The sequence below is a fragment of the Psammomys obesus genome, unplaced genomic scaffold (assembly GCF_907164565.1).
Source record: "Psammomys obesus unplaced genomic scaffold, mPsaObe1.curated_primary_1811, whole genome shotgun sequence".
NCBI lineage: Eukaryota > Metazoa > Chordata > Mammalia > Rodentia > Muridae > Psammomys > Psammomys obesus.
Genome location: NW_026585895.1, coordinates 41126862 through 41153107, shown reverse-complemented (window position 1 = coordinate 41153107; position 26246 = coordinate 41126862). Strand labels below are relative to the sequence as shown.

Genomic DNA, 26246 nt, shown 5'->3' with positions numbered 1-26246 from the left:
AAAAAAAAAAAAGTGGGACATATTTGTTATACTTGAAGACAGTAAAGAGACTGCCTAGGTTCTGAGCTTCCACACAAGAGAAAAGAGCCACACATGGTGATAGCTTTCTTTATCTCTACATGTAAGAAAGACTATATTGTTTTTACAATACCTTGAATTTGCGTACTAATCCTAACTTATGTGGATGTAATTTGAAATAATTTCTTTATAAAGACACACACACATACACACGCACATAGAGTTGTGTGTCCAGTATGAGTAAATATTTTGCAGATCACTTAAAAATAAAATTCAGCCTTTACTTATTGGTTTGATGTCATTGTTTGGATGTACAGTTTCTATAATAATTATACCTACAATTAGAGAAATTAGGAATGTTATTATAATGTGAATTTTGCTGTCTATATAAGGCTTTAAATATCAAATATTTTATATAATAACAACTTGTATTTTTAAAATTGATTTTATGAGTTAAAATAATACACTTTAAGTGTTCTAATGAATTTATTATGTTCTAAAGTCTTCAGTGTTTAAATCTTAAGTAGTATTAAATATTTCTAATTGGTGTTTTAATTGCCTTATTTTACTGATTTTCTATTCAATTATTCTAACTTGCAAAATAAGCTCATGCAAGTCTTGGATAATTTTATATAATTGTGTACGTTCCTGAAACATAGAAAAAATGCAGAAGCACACACGGAAGGTGTGGGCTTTGGATTATTTGATGAAGAAGGCTAGGAATGTAAGAAGATGAAAAATTTCTCCTTATATATAACCATATTGCTTCATTGGTCACAACCAATTATTTTGAACTTTTATATTTTCAGAGAAATTTAACAAGGGCTCCTGATTTCCACCATTCTTTTCTTTCTTTCTCTCTAGCCTTTCCTCTTCTCCTTTTTCTTATTGTCTTTAGCTTTTCTCCTTTTTTTCTTCTCCTATTTTTTTCATTTTGACTTTCCTTTCCTATTTCATTCTCTTCCCTTTCTATTCCATTCTTTCTTGATTTCAAATGAAAACACCATCAGATAATTTGTCCACATTTGATTGCAACTTTGCCATAAGCATAATATATTAAATTTACACAATGTACTGTTTTTTTAACCTATCCTCTCATTACTATAGTCTCTCCTATCAGTCTGTCCCTTGAGTCCAGGAGATCTTTCTTAGACAAGCTGCTCTTATTAGAGAGATAATGAAAAGAATTTTTCAGACTAATCCATATAGTGTGTGACTTACCCTCGTGATGGCAGGGGGAAGAGGGTGTGCCCTTCATTATAGCTGTAGAGCTGCAGGAATTGCTGCAGTTCATGACTCAAGAATTGCTACATAGTTATTGAAGATATCATGACTCAAGAGTGCTGGGCTAGAAAGTGCTTCTAATCATGTAGGAAAAAAAAAAGAAAGAAAGAAACATTTTCTTTCTCTGCCAGGGAAACCTAACTCATTTCAGATGAGAAAGATATTTCATTCCTTAAGTCTTTACATTTAGCCTTCCAGACATAACCAGATTGACAGAATTAGCACTTGGAAATCAATGGACTCAGTAAAAGATAACGCAGTGTTTTCTTTTTCAGGCCTCCTCTGCATCAGATGTAATTAGCTTGAGGGTGGTGTTAGACTAGCAGCCCCAAAGGACTCTAATTTTATGGCAAATGGTGCCCTGAAGAGGAATTTGGTGTCTTTTGCAGAATTGTTTATCTAGCTGTAGAATCAGATATTCACTCAGTGTAAGTGTTCCTGCTCATACAGCAGAGTGAAACTCCATAGCACAAGCACTGTGAGAAGAGGAGACTGTTCAAACCCAGCAGCCAGACATATCACCTTTGCTGCATTTGAATCAAAGCATCCTATTTAGACATCACATACTGCCTCATCCTTGTAAGAGCACTTGGAGGAAAAAAGGCAGAATGTTGATGAATTCAAGGCTGCCCGGGCTACATTTTAAAATCCCAATTAAAAACTCTACGGGCTGGGTGAGCATCTCAGTGGCGCAACATTCAGACATTATGTGCTAGCTCTCGGGTCTTATCTCCAGCATGTAAGAAAGGGGGCGGAGGGGAGAAACTAATTTTAGTTTATCTTGTAAAATGTCTGATTTTAAGATGTTGGTTATCTTTAATGTAATTGTCCCTTCCTAGTGTGCCTTTAATCAAAATTGTTGGATGATGTGAGGAAAAGAATTTTCTACAATGCAATTAGAGCTCGCTGACGGGGTAAAAGCTTGGCTTAGGTTTGCCGAGGTGCAAATATATGGATTATTAATATTACCTAGAGGAAAGTAAATTTAAAACATAATCACCGTTCATTCTCTTAGAATTAGACAAAAGGAGTTACAGTTTGAGGGACAACAGCTACTCTGTGTGGGTCTGTTTGTTTCTCTTGTGACTCGTGCATGTGCTATTACAATTCTGGTGCCCCTGTAACTTGCTCCAAGTATGTATACTCTCCTGCCCCAACCCTATAAGCTGCCAGTTGGTAATTTGCTCCTAGTGAAATGTGTTTATCACAAAGAGATAGCTACCAAATATGATACATACTTGTCTCTGTCTTACAGCTGCACCCAATTTATTTTTCTATATTTGCTACATAATTTTGTTATGTATTATTCAAGAAAAGATCACTATAGCATCATCTTAAGGACCATGGACTTCTCTCCCACACACTAACCTCCTCCTCACAGACCTGAATTCTTATTTTATTGTCACTTCTGGGAATATTTTCAAGACCGCATGTGAATATATAAATGACATATAGAATTTACCGTTTATATTTCTTATAAATAAATATTTCCTATAAATATTCTTGTAAATATTTCTCATAAATAAATTTTCAATATTTATTCACAGACACAGGCCTACAGAAAATACTAGAAGGAAAATTCCAACCCAGGGAGGTTGGAGAAGAAAAAGTGGAAAATAACCTTGAACTCATTAGTACAGGAGACAACTTCCTAAAAAGAATACCAATCACTCAGGCACTAAGAACAACAATTAATAAATGGGACCTCATAAAACAGAAATGCTTCCATAAGACAAAGGGCAATGGGATAAAATAGCAGCCTATATACTGAAGAAAGATCTTCATCAACCCTACATCTGACAAAAATATATAACAAACTAAATGAATTAAATGCCAACAAACCAAATAACAAAATTAAAAAACAGGGTACAGAGCTAAACAAAGATTCCTCAATAAAAAAATCTTTAATGCAGCCAGTCTTGATGAGACCGGGTAGGCTATGGTCAGATGGAAGGGGAGGAGAACTTCCCCTATCAGTGGACTTGGAGAGGGTCATGGGAGGAGATGAGGGAGGCAGGTGGGACTGGGAGGGAATGAGGGAGGGAGCTAAAGCTGGGAAACAAACTAAATAAACTGTAATTAATATAAAAAGAATATAACTTCCTCAACCCCTCTACATTATATTTCTACTCACAGCTGAAATGCAGAATTACCATCATCTAACAAAAAAAAATCATCACCCCCACCCTGTTCCAATTGTGACTCTGTATCAATAAAATATATACTTGAGGGGAAAAAAAAGAAATCTCTAATGGTAGAGAAGAACTTAAGGAAATGCTCAAGATGCTCAGTCATCAGGGAAATGCAAATCAAAACAACTCTGAGATTCCATCTTACCCCCATCTGAATGACTAGGATAAAAAACTCAAGGGTCAGCACATACTGACAAGGATGTGGAGGAAGGTGAACACCTCTCCATTTCTGGTGGGAGTGCAATCTACTACAAACACGTTAGAATGCATTTTGTAGGTTACTCAGCAATTGGAAATAGTTGTACTTCAAGATCCAGCTATGCCACTCCTGGGCATTTACCCAAAAGATGCTCCACCATACCACCAGAACACTTACTCAACTATGTACATAGCAGCTTTATTTGTAATAGCCAGAAACTGGAAACAGCTTACATATCTGTCGCATGAAGAATGGATAAAGAAACTGGTACATTTTCACAATAGAATACTACTCAGCTGTTAAAAAAACAAAGACATTATGTGATTTGCTGGAAAATAGATGGAACTAGAAAAAAAATCAAAAGATCATCCTGAGTGAGATATCCAGACCCAGAAAGACACACTTAAAATGTATTTACTTATCAGTGGCTATTATCCATAAAGTACAGAATAAAGATGCTACAATCCAGACACAAAGAGGTCAAGAAGGGCCCAAGGGAGGATGCTTGAATCTCAGTCAGAATGGGAATAAAAGAGACATCTGAAGTAGTTGGAGGGAGTGAACTTGGTGGGGGAGGGGATGAGAAGGGAGGCTGGGGTGGAGATCAGGTGTGGAGAGAGCTGGGGACATGTTCCTGCAGACAGAACAGAAATCAGTGTGTGGGTGTGAGTGCATATCTGGGACAGAAGAGGCTCCTGGGAGTGCATGGGGGTGACCATAGCTGAGATTCCTAGAAGTGGGGGTTAAGGAGCCTGAAGTTCCCACCTCCTGTAACCAGATGGGGGCAGGGTACAGCAAACCACTCATCAAACCTACCACAAATTTGTCTAGTCTACAAGAAGTGCAGGGATAAAGATGGAGCAACTATTGAGGCAATGGCAAATCAATGACTGGTCCAGCTTGAGACCCACCCCATGAGAGAGAACCAACCCCTATCACTGTTAATGATGATCTGCTATGCTTGCAGACAGTAGCCTAGCATCATTGTCTTCCTAGAGGTTTCATCAAGCAGCTAATGGAAACATATACAGAGACCCACAGCCAAAATTTAAGCAGAGCTCAGAGTCTTGTGGAAGAGTAGGGGGAAGGATTGACAGAGACAGAGTCAAGGACACCACAAGAAGACCTACAGAGTAAACTAATCTGGGTTCATGGGGCACAGACAGACTGAACCACCAACCAAGGAGAACACATGGGCTGGACCTCAACCCCATACAGATATACACAGATGTGCAGCTTGGTCAACATATGGATCCCCTAACAATGGGAGTAGGGTCTTTCTTTGGCTAAGTTGGCTGCCTCTGGATACCTTTCCCCTAAGCTGCCTGTCAAGTGTCAGTGGGAGAGGGTATGCATAATCCTACTGTAACTTGAGGTGCCAGGATGGGTTGGTACCCATTGGGGGGGCTCGTTTTCTCTGAGAAAAAGAAGTGGGAATGCGGAGAGGGGTGGGTAAGGGTGTGACCAAGAGGAGAGAATGGAATCAGGAGGGGTCTGGAATCAGGCTGTAAAAATGAATAATTTTTATAAAAACTGAATTGGCTTGAGAGAAGTTTATTCCTAGTTCTCAGGCAAAGAACATTTTCTTGGGCTTTTCTATAATACCTAGGTACTAATTACAGTGGGAAAATAGACAATGTAGAATTAAAAACGGATAAATTTTGGAACTTATTTATCAGATTGCTTTCTAATATAAAGAGTGAATTTATGCATCTAATAAGCCTATTTACTAGCCCCTTCACCCCATAATATTGCTAAAACTTGTATTTAATCAGATTATGTACTTTCCTTTGTAAAATAATTTTATTATTACTTAGGAATTTTTCTTACATGAATTCAGGAGTTTAACAGTGTTGTCTTCATGAATTTTCCCCAAACATATTGCTCTTCTTATGAGTCCTGGCTTTTCGTGGCTGAGAGGAAACACTATGACCAAAAGCCACTTGAGGAGGAAAGAGTTTATTTCATTTTACAGCTCTTGGGTCAAAAGTCTTCACTGAGAGAGTAAGGGTAGGAACTCAAGGTAGAAAGCTGGAGGAAGTAACTGAAGCAGAGGTGATGCTTAATGAGCAACACTGCAGAGTGGCTTGTTCTCCACGCCTTGCCTAGCTTCATTTCTTATAACCCCCCAGGACCAATTTGCCCAGGGTTGGCATCACCTCCAGTGGGCTGCGCCATTACCCCAGAGCACGCAAAACAGGCTTGCACACAGGCCAATCTCCTGCAGACATTTTTATTAATTGAGGTTCTTGCTTGCAACATGACATACATCTAGTCAACACAAAACTAGACGGAATAAGCACAGTATGGTTCAACTTTGGGCTCTGCAGTCTGCATGACAATGGCTAGCTGATATGTCTGTGTGTGTGTGTGTGTGTGTGTGTGTGTGTGTGTCCTTGTTCTCTGTCTACAAATGAAAGTGGCATGTCCTTCTGATCATTTTATCATTAATATCATGAGAAATATTTAAAACTTGGTATGGGAAAATTCCAAAGGAACAGAATAGATAACAGATTTCTAGAGGGAGAAGATTCCCATTTTATACAAACAGTCCCAGTGTAAACTGCTGAAGAAAAACACTTCATGATAAAGTATTCCTGTTTTGAGTCTTTTCACCTAGAATACATCTCCGTATACACACTTAGATTTCTCATCCCAGGAAGTACTTAGGGAATATGACACTTGCCCAGGTGTGTTAGGGCATGTGAGTTATTTACTTATTTGTGTAAAATGAAATGCAGGCGCATCATAGCTTAACCACGCGTTTCACACTTTGTAAAGATAAGAGACACATTTACTTTTCTCTTTATCCTTTTGATTTGAGTCTCCAGGCACCATGCAATCACACCAGCTGCCGTAATATACTGACATGACCTGATAGCGAGGGGTGTAACTCGAGGTAGCATTCAGCACATTGAGCTTTCTCTTTATTTGTGGAGCACAGGAATCCAGAATCGTAGAGATAACACGGGTCAGGACTGATTGCTTTGCTTGTTCTTACACACTAGTGTTTCCATATTTACTACTATAACAGTTAACTGCATGTAAAAGCCCTTTTATAAATCATGTGGAAACAAGCAAAATTTGTGGTTAGCATAAAAGGGAAAGTGTGATACTATAAAATGAGTCTCTTATATAAGGCAAAAACCTCTCTCTGCTTATGTTCAGGATGTAAAGAGGCACATTTTTTAAAAAAATTAAACCTTAATCTTAAAGGATTAATGTGTGCATTGGTGTGCAGGAAATGCTTCACTGTAAATTAAAGTTGTATTTAATGTAACCTTCCCAAAGTTAGGTTGGATGCATGTAAAATTCAAGATAATCTGGTGGGTAGTGTAGTTTACTCCAAAAAGTTATGGCCGGATGTATAGGGGCTTAGCCAAGGTCTGTTGCTGCATTCCATCTACAAAATGATATTTCTTGAAAGTGAGCCCCAAGGTGTTGAGATGTCTTTTTTGTTTGAAGAAGTCTAGTAAAATCACACACATACACACACACTCATAATATAAAAATTCACTTCCTCCGAAGTTTAGAGAAAGTTTAATCAAAACTCAAGAGAATTAATAGTTCACAGATTGTCAGCAAATGCTTCATAGAGTGAAGTCTGTTCATATGATGATGATGTCAATTAATGGTATGAAGTATTTTTACTTTCGCTTTTATAACTAATGTTTGGCATACATCAAGAAGCTCTTTGAAAGCCAATTTCCAGCTAATCCAATGTATAGCAGGGCTAAAAGAAATGTATTCAGAAGGTAGGGCACTCCTCAGATCCTCCCCCCAGTTCCCTCTCTTCATTCACTTCCACTGTCTATTCTAGTTCCCCATCTGAGTAAGATTCAAGCCTCTTCCCTACTGTCCTCCTTGTTACTTAGCTTCTTCGGGTCTGTGAATTTTAGTATGGTTATCCTGTAATATGCAGTTAATATTCACTTGTAAGTGAGCACATACCATGTATGTCTTTCTGGGTCTGTGTTTTCTCACTCAGGATGGTCTTTTCTACCTCCAGCTATTTCCTTGCAAACTTTATGATTTCCTTGTTTTTAATAGCTATGTAGTATCCCGTTGTGCAAATGTATCAGTTTCTTTATTCATTCTTCAGTTGAGGGACATCTAAGTTGTTTTCAGTTTCTGGCTATTATGAATCAAGCTACTATGAACATATATGAGCAAGTGTTTTGGCAGTATAGTGGACCATCTTTGGGGAATATGCCCAGAGGTGGTATAGCTGGATCTTGAGGAAGAGCTACTCCCGATTTTCTGAGACAGCACCGGATTGATTTCCAGATTTGCAGACTGATTGGCTGTATAAATTTGTACTGTCACCAGCAATGGAAGAGTGGGATCAGATGTGGGGAGAGTGGGAGGGGAGATGTATGGCCTTGGAGAGAAAAAGGAAACAGGGTGGGGGCATCTCCTAGTCAAAAGGGAGACCTCCCACGGGCTTGGCTTCAGGGAGGATATGGGGTTGACTGGCTGAGCCTCCCAGCAGCAGGAGACGTGGAGACTGAGGAGGCCACCTTCTAGCCAGGCAGGAATGACAGTGGTGAGGGGAACGCCAATCCACCTACAAAACCTTCGACCCAAATAGGTAGGGTAACTACGTATAAAATATGCAGAGATAAAGATAGCGCAGACACTGAGGGAATGTCAAACCAATGCCTCGCCCAACCTGAGACCCACCCCATAGGAGAGAGCCAAACCATGACACCATTAACGATATTCTGCTATGCTTACAGAGCCTAGCATAGCTGTGCTCCGAGAGGCTCCACCCAGCAGGGGATCAAAACAGATGCTGAGACTCACAGCCAAACATTAGGTGGAACTCTCAGAGTTCTGTAGAAGAATTGGGGAAAGGATAGAGCGACCCCGAGGGGACAAGAACTCCTCAGGAAGACAGAGTCAACTAACCTAGGCCCATAGGGGCCTACAGAGACTGAAGTACCAATCAAAGAGTATGCTTGGAGTGGACCTAGGCCCCTGAAACATACACAACTAATGGGCAGCTTGATTTTCATGTGAGGCCCCTAGTAAATGGAGGAGGTGCTTTCTCTGACATGGATTCTGTTGCCTGCTTTTTAATAACTTCCTCCTAGTGGGGCTGCCTTGCCTGGCCTCAGTAGATGAGGACAAGCTCAGTACTGATGTGTTTTGAGTGGGTTGGTGGGGGAGTCCCCTTTTCTGAGAAGAAGGGGAAGGGGATAGGGGGAATAGGGAGCTATGACTGGGAAGTAAAGCGAATAAATAAATAAACTTTAAAAAAACAAAACAAACAAACAAAAACAAAAGGTGAAGCACAGAGGGACTAGCCTTTGCAAAGGAATGTCAAAGCCAAAAACATGGGTAGGAGCAAATTTCTCAGAACATGAGTCTACATTGTCACAATTGTTTGAATTTATTTAGTAAGGCTTATAGTGGCTGAAAGAAAGGGATGTTGTGTGGCTGGTGTGCTTCAACATTGCAGCATCCTTCAAGATTCACTTTTCACCAATTATGGCAGTATGTATCATCGCACACTCGCTCTTCTTCATCATTTACAGAACACGGGGCCGCTGCTAGCCAGTATCATTTTTCAACATTTACCTAGTAATCATGACCTTTCTGGCACTCTTTTGTAAGCTGTACCACCAGCTGTACATTTATATTCAATGAGAAGCTGGCTAGGGAATCAATGATTGATTACAAACGCATGGATTATATGGAAATATAAATATGCTTAGTCGTGTTGGGACTTCATGCAGTAAAAAAAAAAAAAAAAAAAAAAAAAAAAAAAAAAAAAAAAAAAAAAAGCTGCCGTCCATAAATAATGTTCCATGAGCAGAAAACTATTCACAAAGGTATTCTGTAGTGGAAAAAATAAATTAAGTATTTCCTCCGGATAAAACAAATAGTTCTCCTTGTGAGGTGGCCAGGCTCACAGCATGTTAATGAAAAGCAGCTTCTACTGCCTAGAAAGGTAGAGCACGGACAAGCCTTGTAGGAGATGATAATCAGCATGCGGCCCACACTGAGAGATGAAGTGCCAGATTAGTTTGGAAAGCAGAGCCATGTTCAAGGATTAGTAAAACTCGATGAGTAGTCTGGCCTTTGTGGCGCCAAAGGCTGAATTCACTGAATATGGCAGCCATCAGACTGTCAATGCTAACAAAGTTTTAGGTCGTTTATTATCCTGACCTGTGTGTATGGACACACATGTGGAGGTGATTTATCTCATATGTGCATAGACCTTTACCTGTGCATGTTTGATTAGACTCATCTTCATTGCTTCCACAATCATTTGCTCCATCACACAGCCATCTCTTGGGGATGCAACGATTATTCTGGCATTTAAACTGATCATCAGGACAGCTATGATTGACTGTAGGGGAAAGGAAGCAAGTTTAATACAAATTATGAATATTTTAATTATGGTCACAAAGCTATTTCAGTAATTGTAATGTTATATTCTAATAAATGCCATAGCTTCTCTCATTAATTGTCTTAAATTTTGTAGAAAATATAAATATTGTAGGTTTTGTTAAAATATAGCCTTAAAAGAAATGATAAACAGATTAAATGTTGAATGAAAGAAAATATATGCATTCTGCAGTTTCTACTCAAACCAAGTATGTTCCTTAATTTGTTTCTCCATCACTTACCAAAACTGGTCATTTAACTCAGGAATCATTATACATTTGAAATCAACCTCATGGTTCAATATTAAAACAAACAATTATATCTCAAAATAATTATTCACACATATTAAGGTACAGTTTTCATATATATACATATTTACCTATACATCACATTCATTCAAATATTTCTTAAATACATATTTATTTGATATTTATTTCTTAAATAATTATTAAATAATCTTAATTGCACTTTAATTCAGCTGCTCTATTTTGGGATTTGAAGAGAAACAAAAGAAATAAAAATGGATCACTTGTGACATAAAGTTGAAACTAAAAATGAGGTTTTATATACTTTCAATACCAAAGTGCTATTTTATGCTTTTTATAAATAAACATGCAACTAAAAGCACTATTGAAAATGAGAGCAACTATCATAAAGTGGTCTACAGCCAACCCTTAACCCTCCAATATCAAATCAAAATGGGGAGGCTCTTTATATTAACTTCCTAAATGTATTGTTTAGGTTCCTGATGTGTGATCTCCATATTTATTTCACAGTTTCAACTTTTTTTACTCTTTCACATAATGGAGTAGTTGTATATTTTCTAGATAAAACTATATTTTATGTTAATTTTATTTACAATGAGAAAGTTTCTATTTCCTCATTTTGCTTCATATCAAATGTATGCTCTTATAGGTAGGCATTCATAAAGCACATGTTCTTTAAGTATTTATTTTGATAGAATGGTTTGCATTCTTTATGGAAGGATTTCATTTGGGTAAAGTGAAATTTATTTAAAAAACCAGAAAGTCTGCACATTTGATAGTGTGGCCAACAAGTTAGCGGGAAGGGGTTCTGGGAAGAGTTTGAGGGATGGAAAGAGTATGATTAAAAGACATTGAAAGAATTTATCTAAAAAGATTTTTTTTTAAAAAAAAAAAAGAGAGAAAAGATATTCTTTAGTATTTGTGTATGATCAACATTTCCTCTGAGTTTCAGGGATTTTAACAAGTAGAGATGCCCATGAAAAATAAAAGTCATACATATATCAGAGATCAATGTTTTAAAGGAGCAAGATTATGCATGCACACTGTTAACGAAGCTTCTCCATGACCGTCGTGTCAAGTTCAATCATCCTAGACACTAGTGAGGCAGAAACAGGAGGCCTGTAAGCCTTGGGCTTACCTAGTCCACAAAGTGAGTTTAAGACTCTGATCCGCTTCTGATGTCTATCCTGTTTGCCATTCTGAATGAGATTTAAGCATCCTTCCTAGGGTCCTCCTTGTTCTTTAGCTTATTTAGGAGTATAGATTTTAGTATGTTTATCCTGTATTATATGGTTAATATCTGCTTATAAGTGAGTACATACTGTGTGTCTTTCTGCTTCTGGATTACCTCACTCGGGATGATCTTTTCTGATTTCATCCATTTGTTTGCAAATTTCATGATTCCTTTGTTTTTAATAGCTGAGTAGTATGTGCCACAATTTCTGTAGCCATTCCTCTGTTGAGGTATGTTTAGTTTGTTTCTAGATTCTGGCTACTCCAAATAAATCTGCTATGAACATGATTGAGTAAATGTTCTTGTTGAATGGTGGAGCATCTTTTCGGTACATGCCCAGGAAAGGTATAGATGGATTTTGAGGCAACGCTATTCCTAATTTTCTGAGAAAGCACCAGTGTGTTAAAGAGAGGGAACAGCATAGGAGTCTACTATAGAAGGTCCTCTGAAAGGCTCCACTTAGATGCTGAGACTCACAGTCAAACTTTGGGCATAGCCCAAGGAGTCTTATGGAAGAATGGGAGTTGGATAGAAGACAGGGAGGGGACAGAAGCCCCAAAAGGACACCAATAAAGCTAAAATTTCTGACTCCAGGGGATCCTGCAAAGACTGATGCACCAACACAGGACCATGAACGGAGAGGACCTAGACCCCCTGCTCAGATGTAGTCCATAGGCAGCTCAGTCTCTACGTGGGTCCACAAGTTAGGAGAGCAAGGGCTAGCTCTGTCATGAACTCAGTTTTCTGCTCTTTGATCACTTGTCCCTGGTGATGCAGCTTTACCAGACCACAGAGGAAAAGCATCCAGGCAGTTCTGATGAGACTTGATAAGCTAGGGGCAGATGGCACATGAGGAGAACTTCCCCTTTCAGGGGACTAAGGAAAGGAGAGAGGGGAAAAGAGCAAGGGAAGGACTGGGAGGAGCTGAGGGAGAAGGCTACAACTGGAATATTCAATTAATCAATTTTTAAAAATAAAAAGAATCTGATCAATTTCCATTAATAAAGGAAATGTACATTCAACCACAGTTTTGTAGTTATTGGTGAGCTACTGAAATATAAGCAGTGAAGGGATAAAAAAACATTCCAGGGAGAAGTTTGTGGGTAAAATCCAGAATAATTCTGTGCAATAGTTTATGTTTTCAATGTATTATTGACCACAAAATGCAGAAAAAAATGTTATTAAAAGTGACTATAATGTTCAAGAAGAATGCTCTTCTAGGAAGTGGTCTGAGATGTTTTCTCTATACTTTCTGGAGTATACAGCATATGTTCTCTGAGGGCCAAGATCCATTTTTGGAGTTGAGATACCAGATATGATACAACCATATCTCCCAAAGAGAATATTGATCTTTTATTAGGTGGACCAGATAAACATACTATTGTAATATAGATTAAGAACTATTGTAACATAGGACTGTACTGAAGATGGATGTTTAACTCTAACATGTTGAATTATGGTTTATTGGTGGTTATAAGTAATGGCATAAGAAGGCAGTGAGAATCTATATTAAATTTCATAGACTGCTGTCAGTTCAGTATCACAGACAAACAAAGAGAAGAAGACATTTTTTGAAGGGCAAACTATAACTCGACACATTAAGAACAAAGGTAAGTAGATGGATGATAGACTACAAGTTAAACACTTGAGTATATAAATCTAGGTAACTCACATGTCAGCTAACAGTCCCTGCAACTGTTTCCATAAGGACTTGATCCTGTAAGAACTAATTTGGAAGCAATGTGAAAAGTGGGCTTACTTAAAGGAAGAATAACAGGCAATTTCAGAGGAATACTCGTTGAGTTAATTTACCACGCAAGTCTACTTCGACAGGGGATAGGAGACCTCCCAGAAACACATTTATTTATAGACTTGAATAGGGATAGCAGGTGAAAATAAAGAAATAATACTCCAGAATAATAACTGAAGGTGTAGTCAGAATACTAACTACAGGCAATGGTACAAAAATGATACCGTTTTTGCCTACAAAAGAGCTGAGTTTAAGTCAACAAAAAGAACAAGGTATGGAAGAAAGCACGAAGCTGCTGACATGACTTTTATTATTATTATTATTATTATTATTATTATTATTATTATTATTAATTTGTACTCTGATCAGGTACAAGATTCCCATGATTAGGAGTCATAAGTAGAGAGCTACATGTTACTCTGTTATTCAAAGGAGTGGGGCAATTTATTCAGGTATCACTTCACAAGCTATGCGTGTACAACATTAGGAAATATACCATTGGTCATCACAGGAAATGCTCTTACCACTCTAAAACTGTTAAAAACTGTCTAATTTGGTATTTAACATTCAAAGTCCACGCAGATAATAGTACAAATGAAAATGATAAGAGAAGGATTAGAATAAGTAAAAATGAATGGAAGGCCCATGATTGGAATTCCAGAGAAAGCAGCAATGTGTCCAGGCATTAATCACACTTTACCTATAGGGAACAGTGGTTAGAAAAATTTTTGAAGAGTATACTCTTGAGGCCCTTTTTTAATTCAAAGCACAATGTTTATATCACATGATTGAGCAGAACAAGCTGGTTTATTCTTTAAAAACTATTACAAATTTCTGCATTTTAATTTCAAACAAATAAGTGAGCAGTATTAACTCTTAATTATTTCAGTTACTTTAAGCAGCAAAAAGTTGCTATATTAAAATAGTTCTGAAAAACAATGCAGTGAAGGCAAATTTGATGATTAAAGGTTCAACACATGCTTCTCTTTCTTTCTTAGTGCAAATTATTCTTTTCCTCTAAACCATTTATCTAACCAAATGTAATCTCTGAATTTTATTTCATATGGTTTCCAAAAGTGTCTTATATCCTTTCATATTTTCACCAGAAACATGAGCAACAGTTCCTGTTCCAGCAAGCAACAAAAGCTGAGTAGAATGCATGGGCAGGGATATAAAACCTTTCTTTCCATTTTGTATTTTCATCAGTGGCTTGAGCCAGTAAAGCTAGGTAACATTGCAGCTCAAATCCGCGCCAATATCCTTGAATTTTCTCCAAGGCTCTGTTGCCAAAGAGACTTGAAATATGACCTTTTGAACAAAAATTTGGTCTCAAGGGGAGTCAACGTGAGTTTTTGGGAGAATCCTGGAGTGTCCTTTGGAGCAACATCAGACTGTGGTTTATCAGTCTTCTGATAGACATGGAAGAGGATGGGATCGGAGGAGGAAAGCAGACCTTGACAGCCATGCAAAGCAGGTTTTCTTTAGCTTAACTTTAAGGAAAGGACCGCTAGGAAGGAAAATTGAGCCAATTTATATCAAATATATTTTCAGATGGGTTATAGGCTACTTTTGGTTATCCACACACTCACTCAGGAAAATACAGTTTCAGATTATTTGAGGGAGAACGTACAGCAAGTGGCAGAGTCCTCATCACTCCCATCCAGGCAGTCATCGTCTCCATCACATGTCCATCGAGCTTGGATACAGTGTTTGTTTTTGCAGCGAAACTCTCCGAGTTTGCATATATGAAACATTGTTTCTTCAGGATTAACTAAATTAAAAAAAAAAAACATGATGTGTACATAATACTTATAGTTAAGTTCATTGATCTGTAAATCACTGGGGGGTTCAGTTGCTTTAGAGCTCCATAGAAATAAGATCATCTGATGTTTGTGTCCTTTTTCTGCTGGCTTATTTCACTCATTATGCTCTCCATGTTCATCTACAGAGGTAGGTTTCAATTGTATTAAAAGGTGAATAGTGGTTATTATCCACACATACACGCAAACATAGTTTCTAAGCTAACTGCATTGGTCTCGTGGAGAGGGAATGAGGAAGGCATAGGTCAAAGGGGGAAAAACTGAAGAAATGCAAGATGACTTAGAATGCAAATCTAACATGCAACATCAATATAATAATGATGTAGTGGTTCATGCTGGAAATTGACAAATCAGTTGCAGATGGTCTTATCATATAGGTAGTTATAAAAAGGGAACAGAATGATTGATTTATTAATTTGTTCGCTGACAAAAATCAGTAATATATGGCATACATTATATGTATACCATAAAAATGGAACCTACAAATTAAAAAAATATTTCTTAAGATAAAACACATTAACAGGAACCTTACAAAGATATTTTCATGACATTAAGTGAAAATTATTATATTCTACTACAGCAAATAATTTAAATAAAAAATCTGTTTTAGTGAAACAATTCTCATTTCTCTGCAAAAAAAAATACATTAACAGCACTATACTGATGGTCATTGGCTGAATGGAACATTCAGTTTTGCTGACAATAATTATTCTGTTAAAAATATTAAAGTACTACAGAGCAATAGTAATAAAAACTGCATAGTATTGGAATAGAAACACAATGGTGGATCAATGGAACCAAATAGAAGACCCTGAAATAAACCCATACATCTATGGATACTAGAGTTTTGACAAAGAAGCCAAAACCATTCAATGGAAAGAAGACAGCATCTTCAACAAATGGTGCTGGTCCAACTGGATGTCTACATGCAGAAAAATAAAAATAGATCCATATATATCACCCTGAACAAAACTGAAGTCCAAGTGGATCAAAGACCTCAACATAAAACCAGACACACTAAATAGGTTAGAAGAAAAAGTGGGGAACAGCCTAGAACTCATTGACACAGAAGACAACTTCCTGAACAGAACACCAACAGCACAGGCTCTAAGAGCAACAATCAATAAATGGGACCTCATGAAACTGAAAAGCTTCTGTAAAGCAAAGGACACTGTCCTCAGAACAAAATGACAGCCTACAGACTGGGAAAGGATCTTCACCAACCATATATCTGACAGAGGGCTAATATCCAGTATATATAAAAAAACTAAAGAAGTTAAACAGCAAAAAAACAAGTAATCCAATTAAAAAATGGGGTACAGAGCTAAACAGAATTCTCTGTAGAGGATTGAAGAATAGCAGAGAAACACTTAAAGAAATGCTCAGCATTCTTAGCCATCAGGGAGGAGATGCAAATCAAAACGACCCTGAGATTTCACCTTATACCCATCAGAATGGCTAAGATCAAAAACTCAAGTGACAACACATGCTGGAGAGGTTGTGGAGAAAGGGGAACCCTCCTTCACTGCTGGTGGGAATGTAAACTTGTACAATCACTTTGGAAATCTGGCATTTTCTCAGACAATTAGGAACAGTGCTTTCTCAAGAGCCAGCTATACCACCCCTGGGCATATATCCAAAATATGTTCAAGTACACAAGGACATTTGTTCAACCATGTTTGTAGCAGCTTTATTCTTAATAGCCAGAACCTGGAAACAACCCAGATGTCCCTCAACAGAGGAAACGATAAAGAAACTGTGGTACATTTACACAATGGAATACTGCTCAGCAATTAAAAACAAGAAAATCATGAAATTTGCAGGCAAATGTTGGGATCTAGAAAAGATCATCCTGAGTGAGGTATCCCATAAGCACAAAGACACACACCGTATATACTCACTTATAAGTGGATATAAGATACGATAAACATACTAAAATCTATACACTTAAAGAAGCTAAACAAAAGGAGGTCACAGGGTAAGATGATCAATCCTAACTTAGAAAGACAAATGGGATGGACATTGGAAGTAGCAGAAAAAAAGAAACAGGAGGGGAGCTTACCATAGAGGTCCTCTGAAAGACTCTACCTAGCAGTGTATCAGAGCAGATGCTGAGACTTATAACCAAACCTTGGGCAGAGTGGAGGGAATCATATGAAAGAAGGGGGAGGGTTAGTAAGACCTGGAGAGGACAGGAGCTCCACGAGGACCAAATATATTTGGGCACAGGGGTCTTTTTTGAGACTGATTCACCAAGGACCATGCATAGATATATCCTAGAAGCCCTGCTCAGACATAGCCCATGGCAGGTCAGCATCCAAGTGGATTTTCCTAGTAAGGGGAACAGGGAGTGTCTCTGACATGAACTCAGTGGTGGGCTCTTTGACATCCTCCTCTCCCTCCTCCCGCCGCGTAGGAGGAGCTAGTTTGTTAAGCCACAAAGGAGGACATTGCAGCAAGTCCTGATGAGACCAGATAAACTAGGGTCAGATGGAAGGGGAGGAAGACTTAGAGAGGGACAGGGAGGAGATGAGAGAGGGAGGGTGGGTTTGGGAGGGAATGAGGAAGGGGGTTACAGCTGTGATGCAAAGTAAATAACCTGTAATTAATATAAAAATAGGAATTATATATAAAAATATTAAAGATTTATTTCGACCAACTTGTCTTGAAAGAAAACCAACCCATTCCCACTTTCTGTTGTGCTTATAGTTCCTTTATTGTTCATCTGGTTGTTGGAATGGAAACCTTCACTACAGTAAATCATTTTAGTGTAAAAAAAAATCAACTAAGATTTAATCACAGTAAAAATGACACAGAAATAAGACAAAGTTGGTGGCTTTATTTCCTTTGCTAAACTACATTACGCTAATGTAAAGTGTTTTATATCTGGGAACTGAGTGTTTGGACTTTCACTATAATTTATCAAAAACTGAAAGTATTCCTATTTCTCCATTTTCATTTAGTGGATTATACATAAATATAACAGAAAGGAATCCATGACAAAGGCTGAAATATGTGATTTGTGTCTTGTGGCCTGAAAATGGCCTTGACTAACTCAAGCTGACTTCTTGCTGGGAAAATCTTTAATTTCTATTCTTATGGCTTTAAACTTCATTTCTCACAAGTCCTGTGGGCTACTGAACTGACAGGAAACTTGCACATACCTTACTCACAAGCAGAATCAAGAGAAAATATGTGGAACCTCCTCATCCCTAACTATAGCATTGCCTTGGTCTGTGTTTCTCCTTGCAACAAAAAATTGAAAGGAGAGCATGACTTTTGAATCATGCCTTCAAGAAACTGCTTCAGAGTGATGCAGTAAGGCACAAGGCTTGGGGGACTGCAGAAATAGAAACAAAAGATAACCACAATGGTCCCAGGCTTCATTTTGTGCCCAGAAGAATCACTGTAGTGGATGAAAATATTCAGCATGAACAAAGGTAGTTCTGGTTTTTTCTGTCCATCTCAGTTATGCTAACTGTACTTTGACAGACAGGAGAATCTTTCCTATTGCTTCTCAGTAACAAAACAATAAAGCAGTTGTTTCTCTCTAATGTAATTTCTGTTTTTTAGAAACAAAAGGCTACTGAGTGGAAATACAGGTTGGAGTATGAAATCAAAACAATAAATAACAAAGACCAAAGCACAAACAGTGGGTAAGCCTAACCTCTTGATGGAATCCTCACACTTTATGCTTCCTTTTTCAGATACTAATCATTTAAAGTAGTGCTAATATTCCCCCTACCTCTCTCCATGGTGTCTTGTGCCATCATTCACGTGCTCTTGTTCTAGATTTATTTTCTGAATATGTTTGACACTGTAGATAGAAGTATTGTATGTTGGGCTGCAGAGCCTTTATTTGGTCAGTTAGTTCGTTGGGTTTTGTTTTTAATCAGGAGAGTGCAGATAAAACCTTCCTTAAGTGAAGTGTGGAGAAGATTTTCTAGCCAAGTCTTTTTAAGATCTGTGTTTTGAAGAACTCAACATCTGACATGAAGAATCACTGTATTTGCAGATTCTGCTTGAATTTCCCTATATATGGCTCATGGTTGACTTGAGGGGAACTCAAAAAGAACCAACAAAAACAAAGAGTCTATGCTAGCTGTTTTGTCCTATGTGTTTGATGTGTGGCTCATATATCATATCATCAATTACAATCCAGAAATCTCTTTTATGCCAATGAACAATGTTATATGATAACCAAAATGAAATCCCAGATATATTGTTGTTCTTTGCATAATGATAAGGGGTGTTTTTAGATATTGAATTTATTTTTTTTTAATTTTAATTTTATTTTTATTAATTACAGTTTATTTAGTTTGTATCCCAGCTGTAACCCCCTCTCCCACCCCATTCCAATCCCATCCTCTCTCCCTCTCCTTCTCCTATGCCTCTCCCCCAGTCCAATTATAGGGGAGGTCCTCCTCTCTTTCCATCTTACTCTTGTCTATCAGGTCTCATCAGGACTGGCTGCATTGTCTTCCTCTCTGGACTGGTAAGACTGCTCCCCACTCAGGTGGAGGTGAACAAAGAGCCAGCACATGAGTTCATGTCAGAAATGGTTCCTGTTCCTATTATTGGGGAACCTACTTGGACACTAAGCTGCCATGCGCTACTTCTGTGCAGTTTTTCTAAGTTATCTCCATGCATAGTCCTTGTTTGGAGTATTAGTCTCAGAAAAGACCCCTGTGCCCAGATTTTTTGGTTCTGTTGCTCTCCCTGCGGAGATCCTATTACAGAGTGCCCCTGAAAGATTCTACCCAGCAGGGTATGGCGAGATTCATAGCCAGGGAATCTTATGAAAGATTAATTTAAAAATCTTATGAAAGATTTAATTTTCATTTATTTTTTGGCATGCTAGTTTGGTCAAAGACTATAATATCTCTGCCTTCTAAGAAGTAGGCTCACACTTGGCCACCACATACCTATCTGGCATTTATGTGGGCTCTGTAGATCTGAACTCTGATCCTCACAGTTGGTAGCAAGTTTCATTAATCTCTTCTATCACTAACATAAACTTTTCAGATGTGACCAGCATTTATACTATAAAGGAACCACAATGTTCTGTGAGAGCTGCCACATTTAGACAGGGTGCATATTGATGGATGACAGGCTTCTTTTCTACAAACAATGCTCATTATCAAAGAATCAAAGTCCGTGTGGCAATATTGACATGATAGTAGCTTAGAATGTGTGATTTGTTTGCCGGAACTAAATAAGCCACAGGGAACAATGGGACAATATCATCTGTAGCACTAGCCAAGTTGATAACCTCTAGTCCTTAGCACCGTTCGGGAGAACAATGAGAGGAAGCAAACATACTGAGTATAACATAAAAGACCAATTGCTCATACAAAAACTCAGGTAGTGTTCTTTTTACAGCTGGCTAAAATCTCTATGAAAGATTTTAAAACTGAATTTTCGCTTAAGATTCAGAAATATCAGGTTAGCATCACGTGTACAAAAGAACAATACTTAAAAGTATCTGGGCTTAGAGTTAATGCGTAAAATAATTTGCCCGAGTTCTTGGAATTTAATGAGATGCTGCTATTACACTGAGAGGCTGTCTCCAGGGGCTATAGAAATCCTTCAGGAAGACAGCTTCACCTTACCTGGATCAGCAGTTGATTCTCTTCTCTTACTGATCATGAGTACGGATGAACTTAGGCAAATTTCAGCACACAAAATGTATGTGTACACAGAGAGAGAAAAGAACATTTGCTTAAAGCTCCCTGTATATAATTTTGATCCAGTGCTTAATGTGGATATAAATAGCATTTTCTTGTCTGGGCACAGCCATACATTGCCTCCCGAACCTTAGCAAACACTATAATTGTGAACTCTGCTGCAGAGCTATGGTTTAAACCATAAATTTGAAACCATACACAAAATGTATAATTCTGTCACCAGAACAACATGGCCTGGGCAATAAGAAACTGACAGAGTAATAAATAATACTTTAGCTTAACCAAGTTCAGAAATGACACAATATGAATTATGACTTGTTTGGTGTAAAATGTCATTTTTCACGCTTAGTGTAAAAAATGCTGTTAGATCAAAAAAAGAAATCAGAACACCCATGTCTGACTCCCCAGGACAGAGGAACATCAATGACTCATTCTAGAGTTGTTGCTGTTGTTGTTTTTTAAACCCAGAAAGATGATTGCTAGAATCCTATGAAATAAAGGAAGAAGGCCTCTAACTATATTATTTTATGTGAATTTAGTTTTACATCATCCATATATTTGTATTTATTCTAACTCATGAGTATGTATGCATGTAATTATGTGCATGAGTGTGTTCATGAGTGTGTGTGTGTGCATGTTTGTGTGCATACACATGCCAGAACATGCTGTAATGTCCATCAGTAGGCGTCAGATGCCTGGAGCTAGAACTCCAGGCACTTGTAAGCTCTGGAGGGCCAGCAAGCACTCTATTGTTGTGCTCTTTCTTCAAATCTTCATTCCATATTTTGATCTCAGTTTAACATTTTTTTTTATTATACATCCCAACCCCAGAGATGTGAAAAGAAAAACTTGAAGTTGTAGCTAATTAGATGTTTTCATATCACACACTTAAATGAGAGGAGAAAGTATAAAATGCAGCCATTGCTTTTCTTTCTTTAGCGCATAGAGAACTGACTTTTTATTAGACAGGTAGTCTTACGAGCAAAGGGCCTAAGCGGCATATAATCTTCTGTGAGTTTCTGGGCTCAGAAGGACATAAAAATCACTTGAATGGGACTTCTAAACTATTTCATTGCCCTAAACTTTTTAAAAACTACACATTAGATTGCTTATATCCTAGGACATGAAGCCTGTCACAGCAGATAACAGATCCCCACAGAGGAGCACAGTTTGGCATAAAGGAATATATCTGGCATTCCAAATGTTGGCAAGGATCACAGACAACCATCAACACACTATGGTGCATTACTAGCCGCTGGATTACTGATATTTTGTCAACTGCTAGTTGCTTTCTTGGAGTGAAACACAGTGGAGAGTTTGGCCTTTTTTCTCAATCACCTGCAGAGCAGTTAAAAAGAATTTCATTCTTTACCCCAACTAAAACAACCCAGGTATCAAAATAAAAATCATCATTTTAAGACTAACTTGGTTTAGGGGATCATTTATAATCTCCTTTTCAATTTTATATTTTATGATTCTCCCCATAATTGTCATGAGAACTATAAATGTACCCTGTAACTTGTCAGCTACATTTTTTTCTATGGTTGTCAGAGGTAGTAAGTACCAATTTGTTTTGATGCTGCAGACATCAATTTAAGTCCTTAGAGGGTTTGACCAAGACAGGCAAGAGTTCCAAGAATAAAGTATAGCATCTTCTTTCATTCTTGCTTTCTTCCAAACATGATATTAGAATTCATCTCTAACCACTTGTGTGACATGCCCACGTTTTCTCTTGGGAACATACTTTTTTTCTGCCACTGCTTTAAGTTGCAAGTTCATTAAGGAAAAAAAAAAAAAAAAAAAAAAACTTGGTGTTTAATCTAGCTTGACTATGTGTTAGGTGCTTTTCATCCATTTGATGTCCATGAATGAGAATGACTAAAACCAGGATAACCAAGTGAATTGGTTGCAGTATCTCCCATCATTTTGTTTGTAAGATCAGACTGCTTACTTAATTGACTTGACCCATAGAATCTATAAGCTAGTCTGAACTAATCAGAAGCCCTAATGAATCAGCATTAATGACTGGTTAATGATATGATGAGTTCTCTCTTGTACTATACTCTCTAAAAGCTGACTTCATGTATCATCTTTCTGGATTTTAATTACTTTAATCAGCATTTTTTACTAACATATCCTTCTTTATAAATTATTATTCCTAATAAATATTATTTAGGGATAATAATTTATGAATTATTATTTCTACATAAGTAGGAGTCTATATAATTCCTACTTATTTCAATTATTTGTGCAATATAAATTTATAGTTATAGTATTTTCATCATTAAATAAGTAGTAATTGAAATAATGTATATGAAGATAGATTAGGTTCTTTAAAAATAAAAAGTTACTGTAATGTGCCTCAAAGAAATGCAGGAAGTTTGTAAGCAGTGCTTTAAATGACTAGAATCTTAACAGGCAGGTGTAACAAATTCTGAAAGAAAGACACATTTACTAATTTGAAACTTTTCAGTGTGAAAAGAATAGGCAAAATCCTCTTTTCTCTTTATTGCATTTGCATTACCTCATCTTGAATTACAGTTACTAGAAAGAGACTAACACTGCCTGAAATATTCTAATTCGCCAGTGTATGATCATATGACCATACTAGAAATGCCAGAAAATTATTCTCTTTGTGTCAGGTTAGCAATCAACATTGTGTATAATGAATTTCCCTTACAAGCCAAAATAACCTCTTTCTACTCTTTGCAGAGCTAGACAACAATGGCTAGGGTGTTAGAAAGAAACGCTTACACTTTCCTATTGCCATAAGCCTAAGAGTTACGTTTGCATTCTCAAACATTCCAGGTGCTTCTGAAGTGTGTGCTGAGCTAGGGTGTATCTTAAGATAGGTATCTTAAGATAGGTGTATCTCTAGGTTTCAAGAATTTACTGAACATGCTATGTGACTGGTTGGTTAACACTTTGACAAGAGGAAACTATTACGAGTTAAGGCAGAGTGTTGGGTCGAAATCCAGAGTCACAGCAAAGACAGGCTTCCCTCACTACTGGAGAAATAAATAATATTCAGACCTAGTTATGGCTTTAAAGACAGTGGCAAACCTATTTCTAATGTATCATATCACCCAATAAACTGAGTATTCCTTATCTTAGCTTGATATTTAAATTGAGTTAATCTTAGTGATGCAAGTGTGGAAGCAATTGAATAACGTAACACCTAACTATGAGCTAGAATACCTAAGAAATATGTTGTGTTCTCTCTATAATTTTATATATTTCTCTACAATAATGTTGTGTGTTAATTCATCAATATTTTCTATATTCATTACTAATATAGCTATAACTCTAAAGTTATCCATATGGTTTAAGTTGAGCACAGGAATGTAGAAAACAGGAAATATAATTAGAAGGTAAATTATCCATGTAATCATGATTCCCATAATGTGATTTAAGGAACTCCATAGAAAAGTTTAAGCTTAAGTGCCAGTTTGATATTAGTATTTGATAAATACATCTCCGCTTGATTCTCTAAAGACTCACAAAATTGCTAATATCTCTGAGCTAACGGGCTCCTGATCATGCCATAGATAATCATCCTAAGAGAACTTAATGTGTTTAATGTAAAAAAGGTGAGTTTTAAAAATTCACCCAGGACATTGTCAAAGATTTTACTAGAAACTTAGAATCAGTTCATGCTCAGGTTAAAATGGACATTGGAAGTAGGAGAAAATGAGAAGCAGGACAGGAGACTATTAGAGGGCCTCTGAAAGACTACCTACCAGTGTATCAAAGCAGATGCTGAGATTCATGGCCAATATTTGGGCAGAGTACAGGAAATCATATGAAAAACAGAGAGTTAGTAAGACCTGGAGAGGACAGGAGCTCCACAAAGACCAAATATATCTAGGCACAGGGACTTGTATGAGACTGATTCTCCAACCATGGACCATGCATGGATATAACCTAGAACCCCTGCTCGGACGTAGCTCATGGCAGCTCAGTATACAAGCGGGTTTCCCATTTTAGGGGAACAGGGACTGTCTCTGGCAAGAACTCTGCAGCTAGCTCTTTGACCTCCCCACATCCTTTGGGAGGAACAGCCTACCTAGGCCACAGAGGAGGACATTGCAGCCAGTCCTGAAGAACCCTGATAAGCTAGGGTCAGATGGAAGGGGAGGAGGACCTCCCCTATCAGTGGATTTAGAGAGGGTCAGGGAAGAGATGAGGGAGGGAAGGTGAGATTGGGAGGAAAAGAGGGAGAGGGCTACAGCTAGGCTACAAAGTAAATAAACTGTAATTAATATAAAAAATAAAAAATTATTTAAAAAATAAACCACAAAAAAAGGTTGGACCCTTGATGTTTGTAGAACAAACTGGAAGTCTCTGTCGCAAAACCAAAACAGATGTATGTTCAGTGCTATCTCTCATGTTTAAGAGAGAGTCTATTGATGGAGCAGAGAAAAAAACAGACCTTGTGGGTATTTAAAAGAACATTGTGTGTGTGTGCGTGTGCTCATGCTCACGAGTGTGTGTGTGTGTGTGTGTGCGTGTGTGTGTGATACTGTATCTGTTTACAATCTCAGGATTATTAATTAGGACTAGCAGAAATTTCAGCCATATAATAGGAAAACAGTGCTAAATTGATACTTTTAAAAAAGATTTATATTGCCAAATGTACCCATTAGGTACATTTTGTCTTTCAAATAAGATAAAGTTAGGGCTAGAAAACCACGTGAGAAATTTTCAGCTGCTTCACACCATGCTTCCTATCTGTTGGTAAAAGATGACACTTGATAGTCTCCTTTCAAAACTACAAATACAATAAGAATCAAAAATAATACCCAGAACAAAGAAAACCATCATCTAATAACTCAGGAATTCATTGGGATTTGATCTGTATGCAAACTTTTTAATTAAATTTTTTATATTAGTTATAGTTTGTTTACTTCCTATCCCATCTGTGGTCCCCTCCCTTAATCCCTCCCAATCCCAACTTCCCTCCCTCATCTACTCCCTGCCCCTCTCTAAGGCCACTGATAGAGGAGGTCCTCCTCCCCTTCCATATGACCTTAGCTCATCAGGTTTCTTCAGGACTGCCTGCAATGTCCTCCACTGTTCCTCCCTCGGGGAAGGGGGGAAGGTCAAAGAAGCAGCCACTGAGTTCATGTCAGAGACAGTCCCTGTTCCTCTTACTAGGGAACCCACTTGGATACTGAGCTGCCATGGGCTACATCCAAGCAGGGGTTCTAGGTTATATCCATGCATGGTCCTTGGTTGGATAAACAGTCTCAGAAAAGACCCCTGTGCCCTGATATATTTGGTCCTTGTGAAGATCCTGTCCTCTCCAGGTCTTACTAACACCCCCTTCTTTCCCTGCACTCTGCCCAAGGTTCGGTTATGAATCTCAGCATCTGCTTTGATACACTGCTAGGTAGTCTT

At 37.7% G+C, this 26246-nt stretch overlaps 1 protein-coding gene across 1 annotated transcript in view; it reads right to left on the bottom strand.

Annotated features, from left to right (window-relative positions):
- The window catches only part of Lrp1b (LDL receptor related protein 1B), a 2073786-nt gene that overhangs the window by 803599 nt on the left and 1243941 nt on the right, over positions 1–26246 (bottom strand). Inside the window, exons 16-17 of the mRNA XM_055599725.1 lie at positions 14970–15110; positions 9926–10051 (exon numbers count right to left, since the gene is read on the bottom strand). Of these exons, the coding sequence (XP_055455700.1) occupies positions 9926–10051; positions 14970–15110 (267 nt within the window). The remainder of the gene's footprint in view (positions 1–9925; positions 10052–14969; positions 15111–26246) is intronic.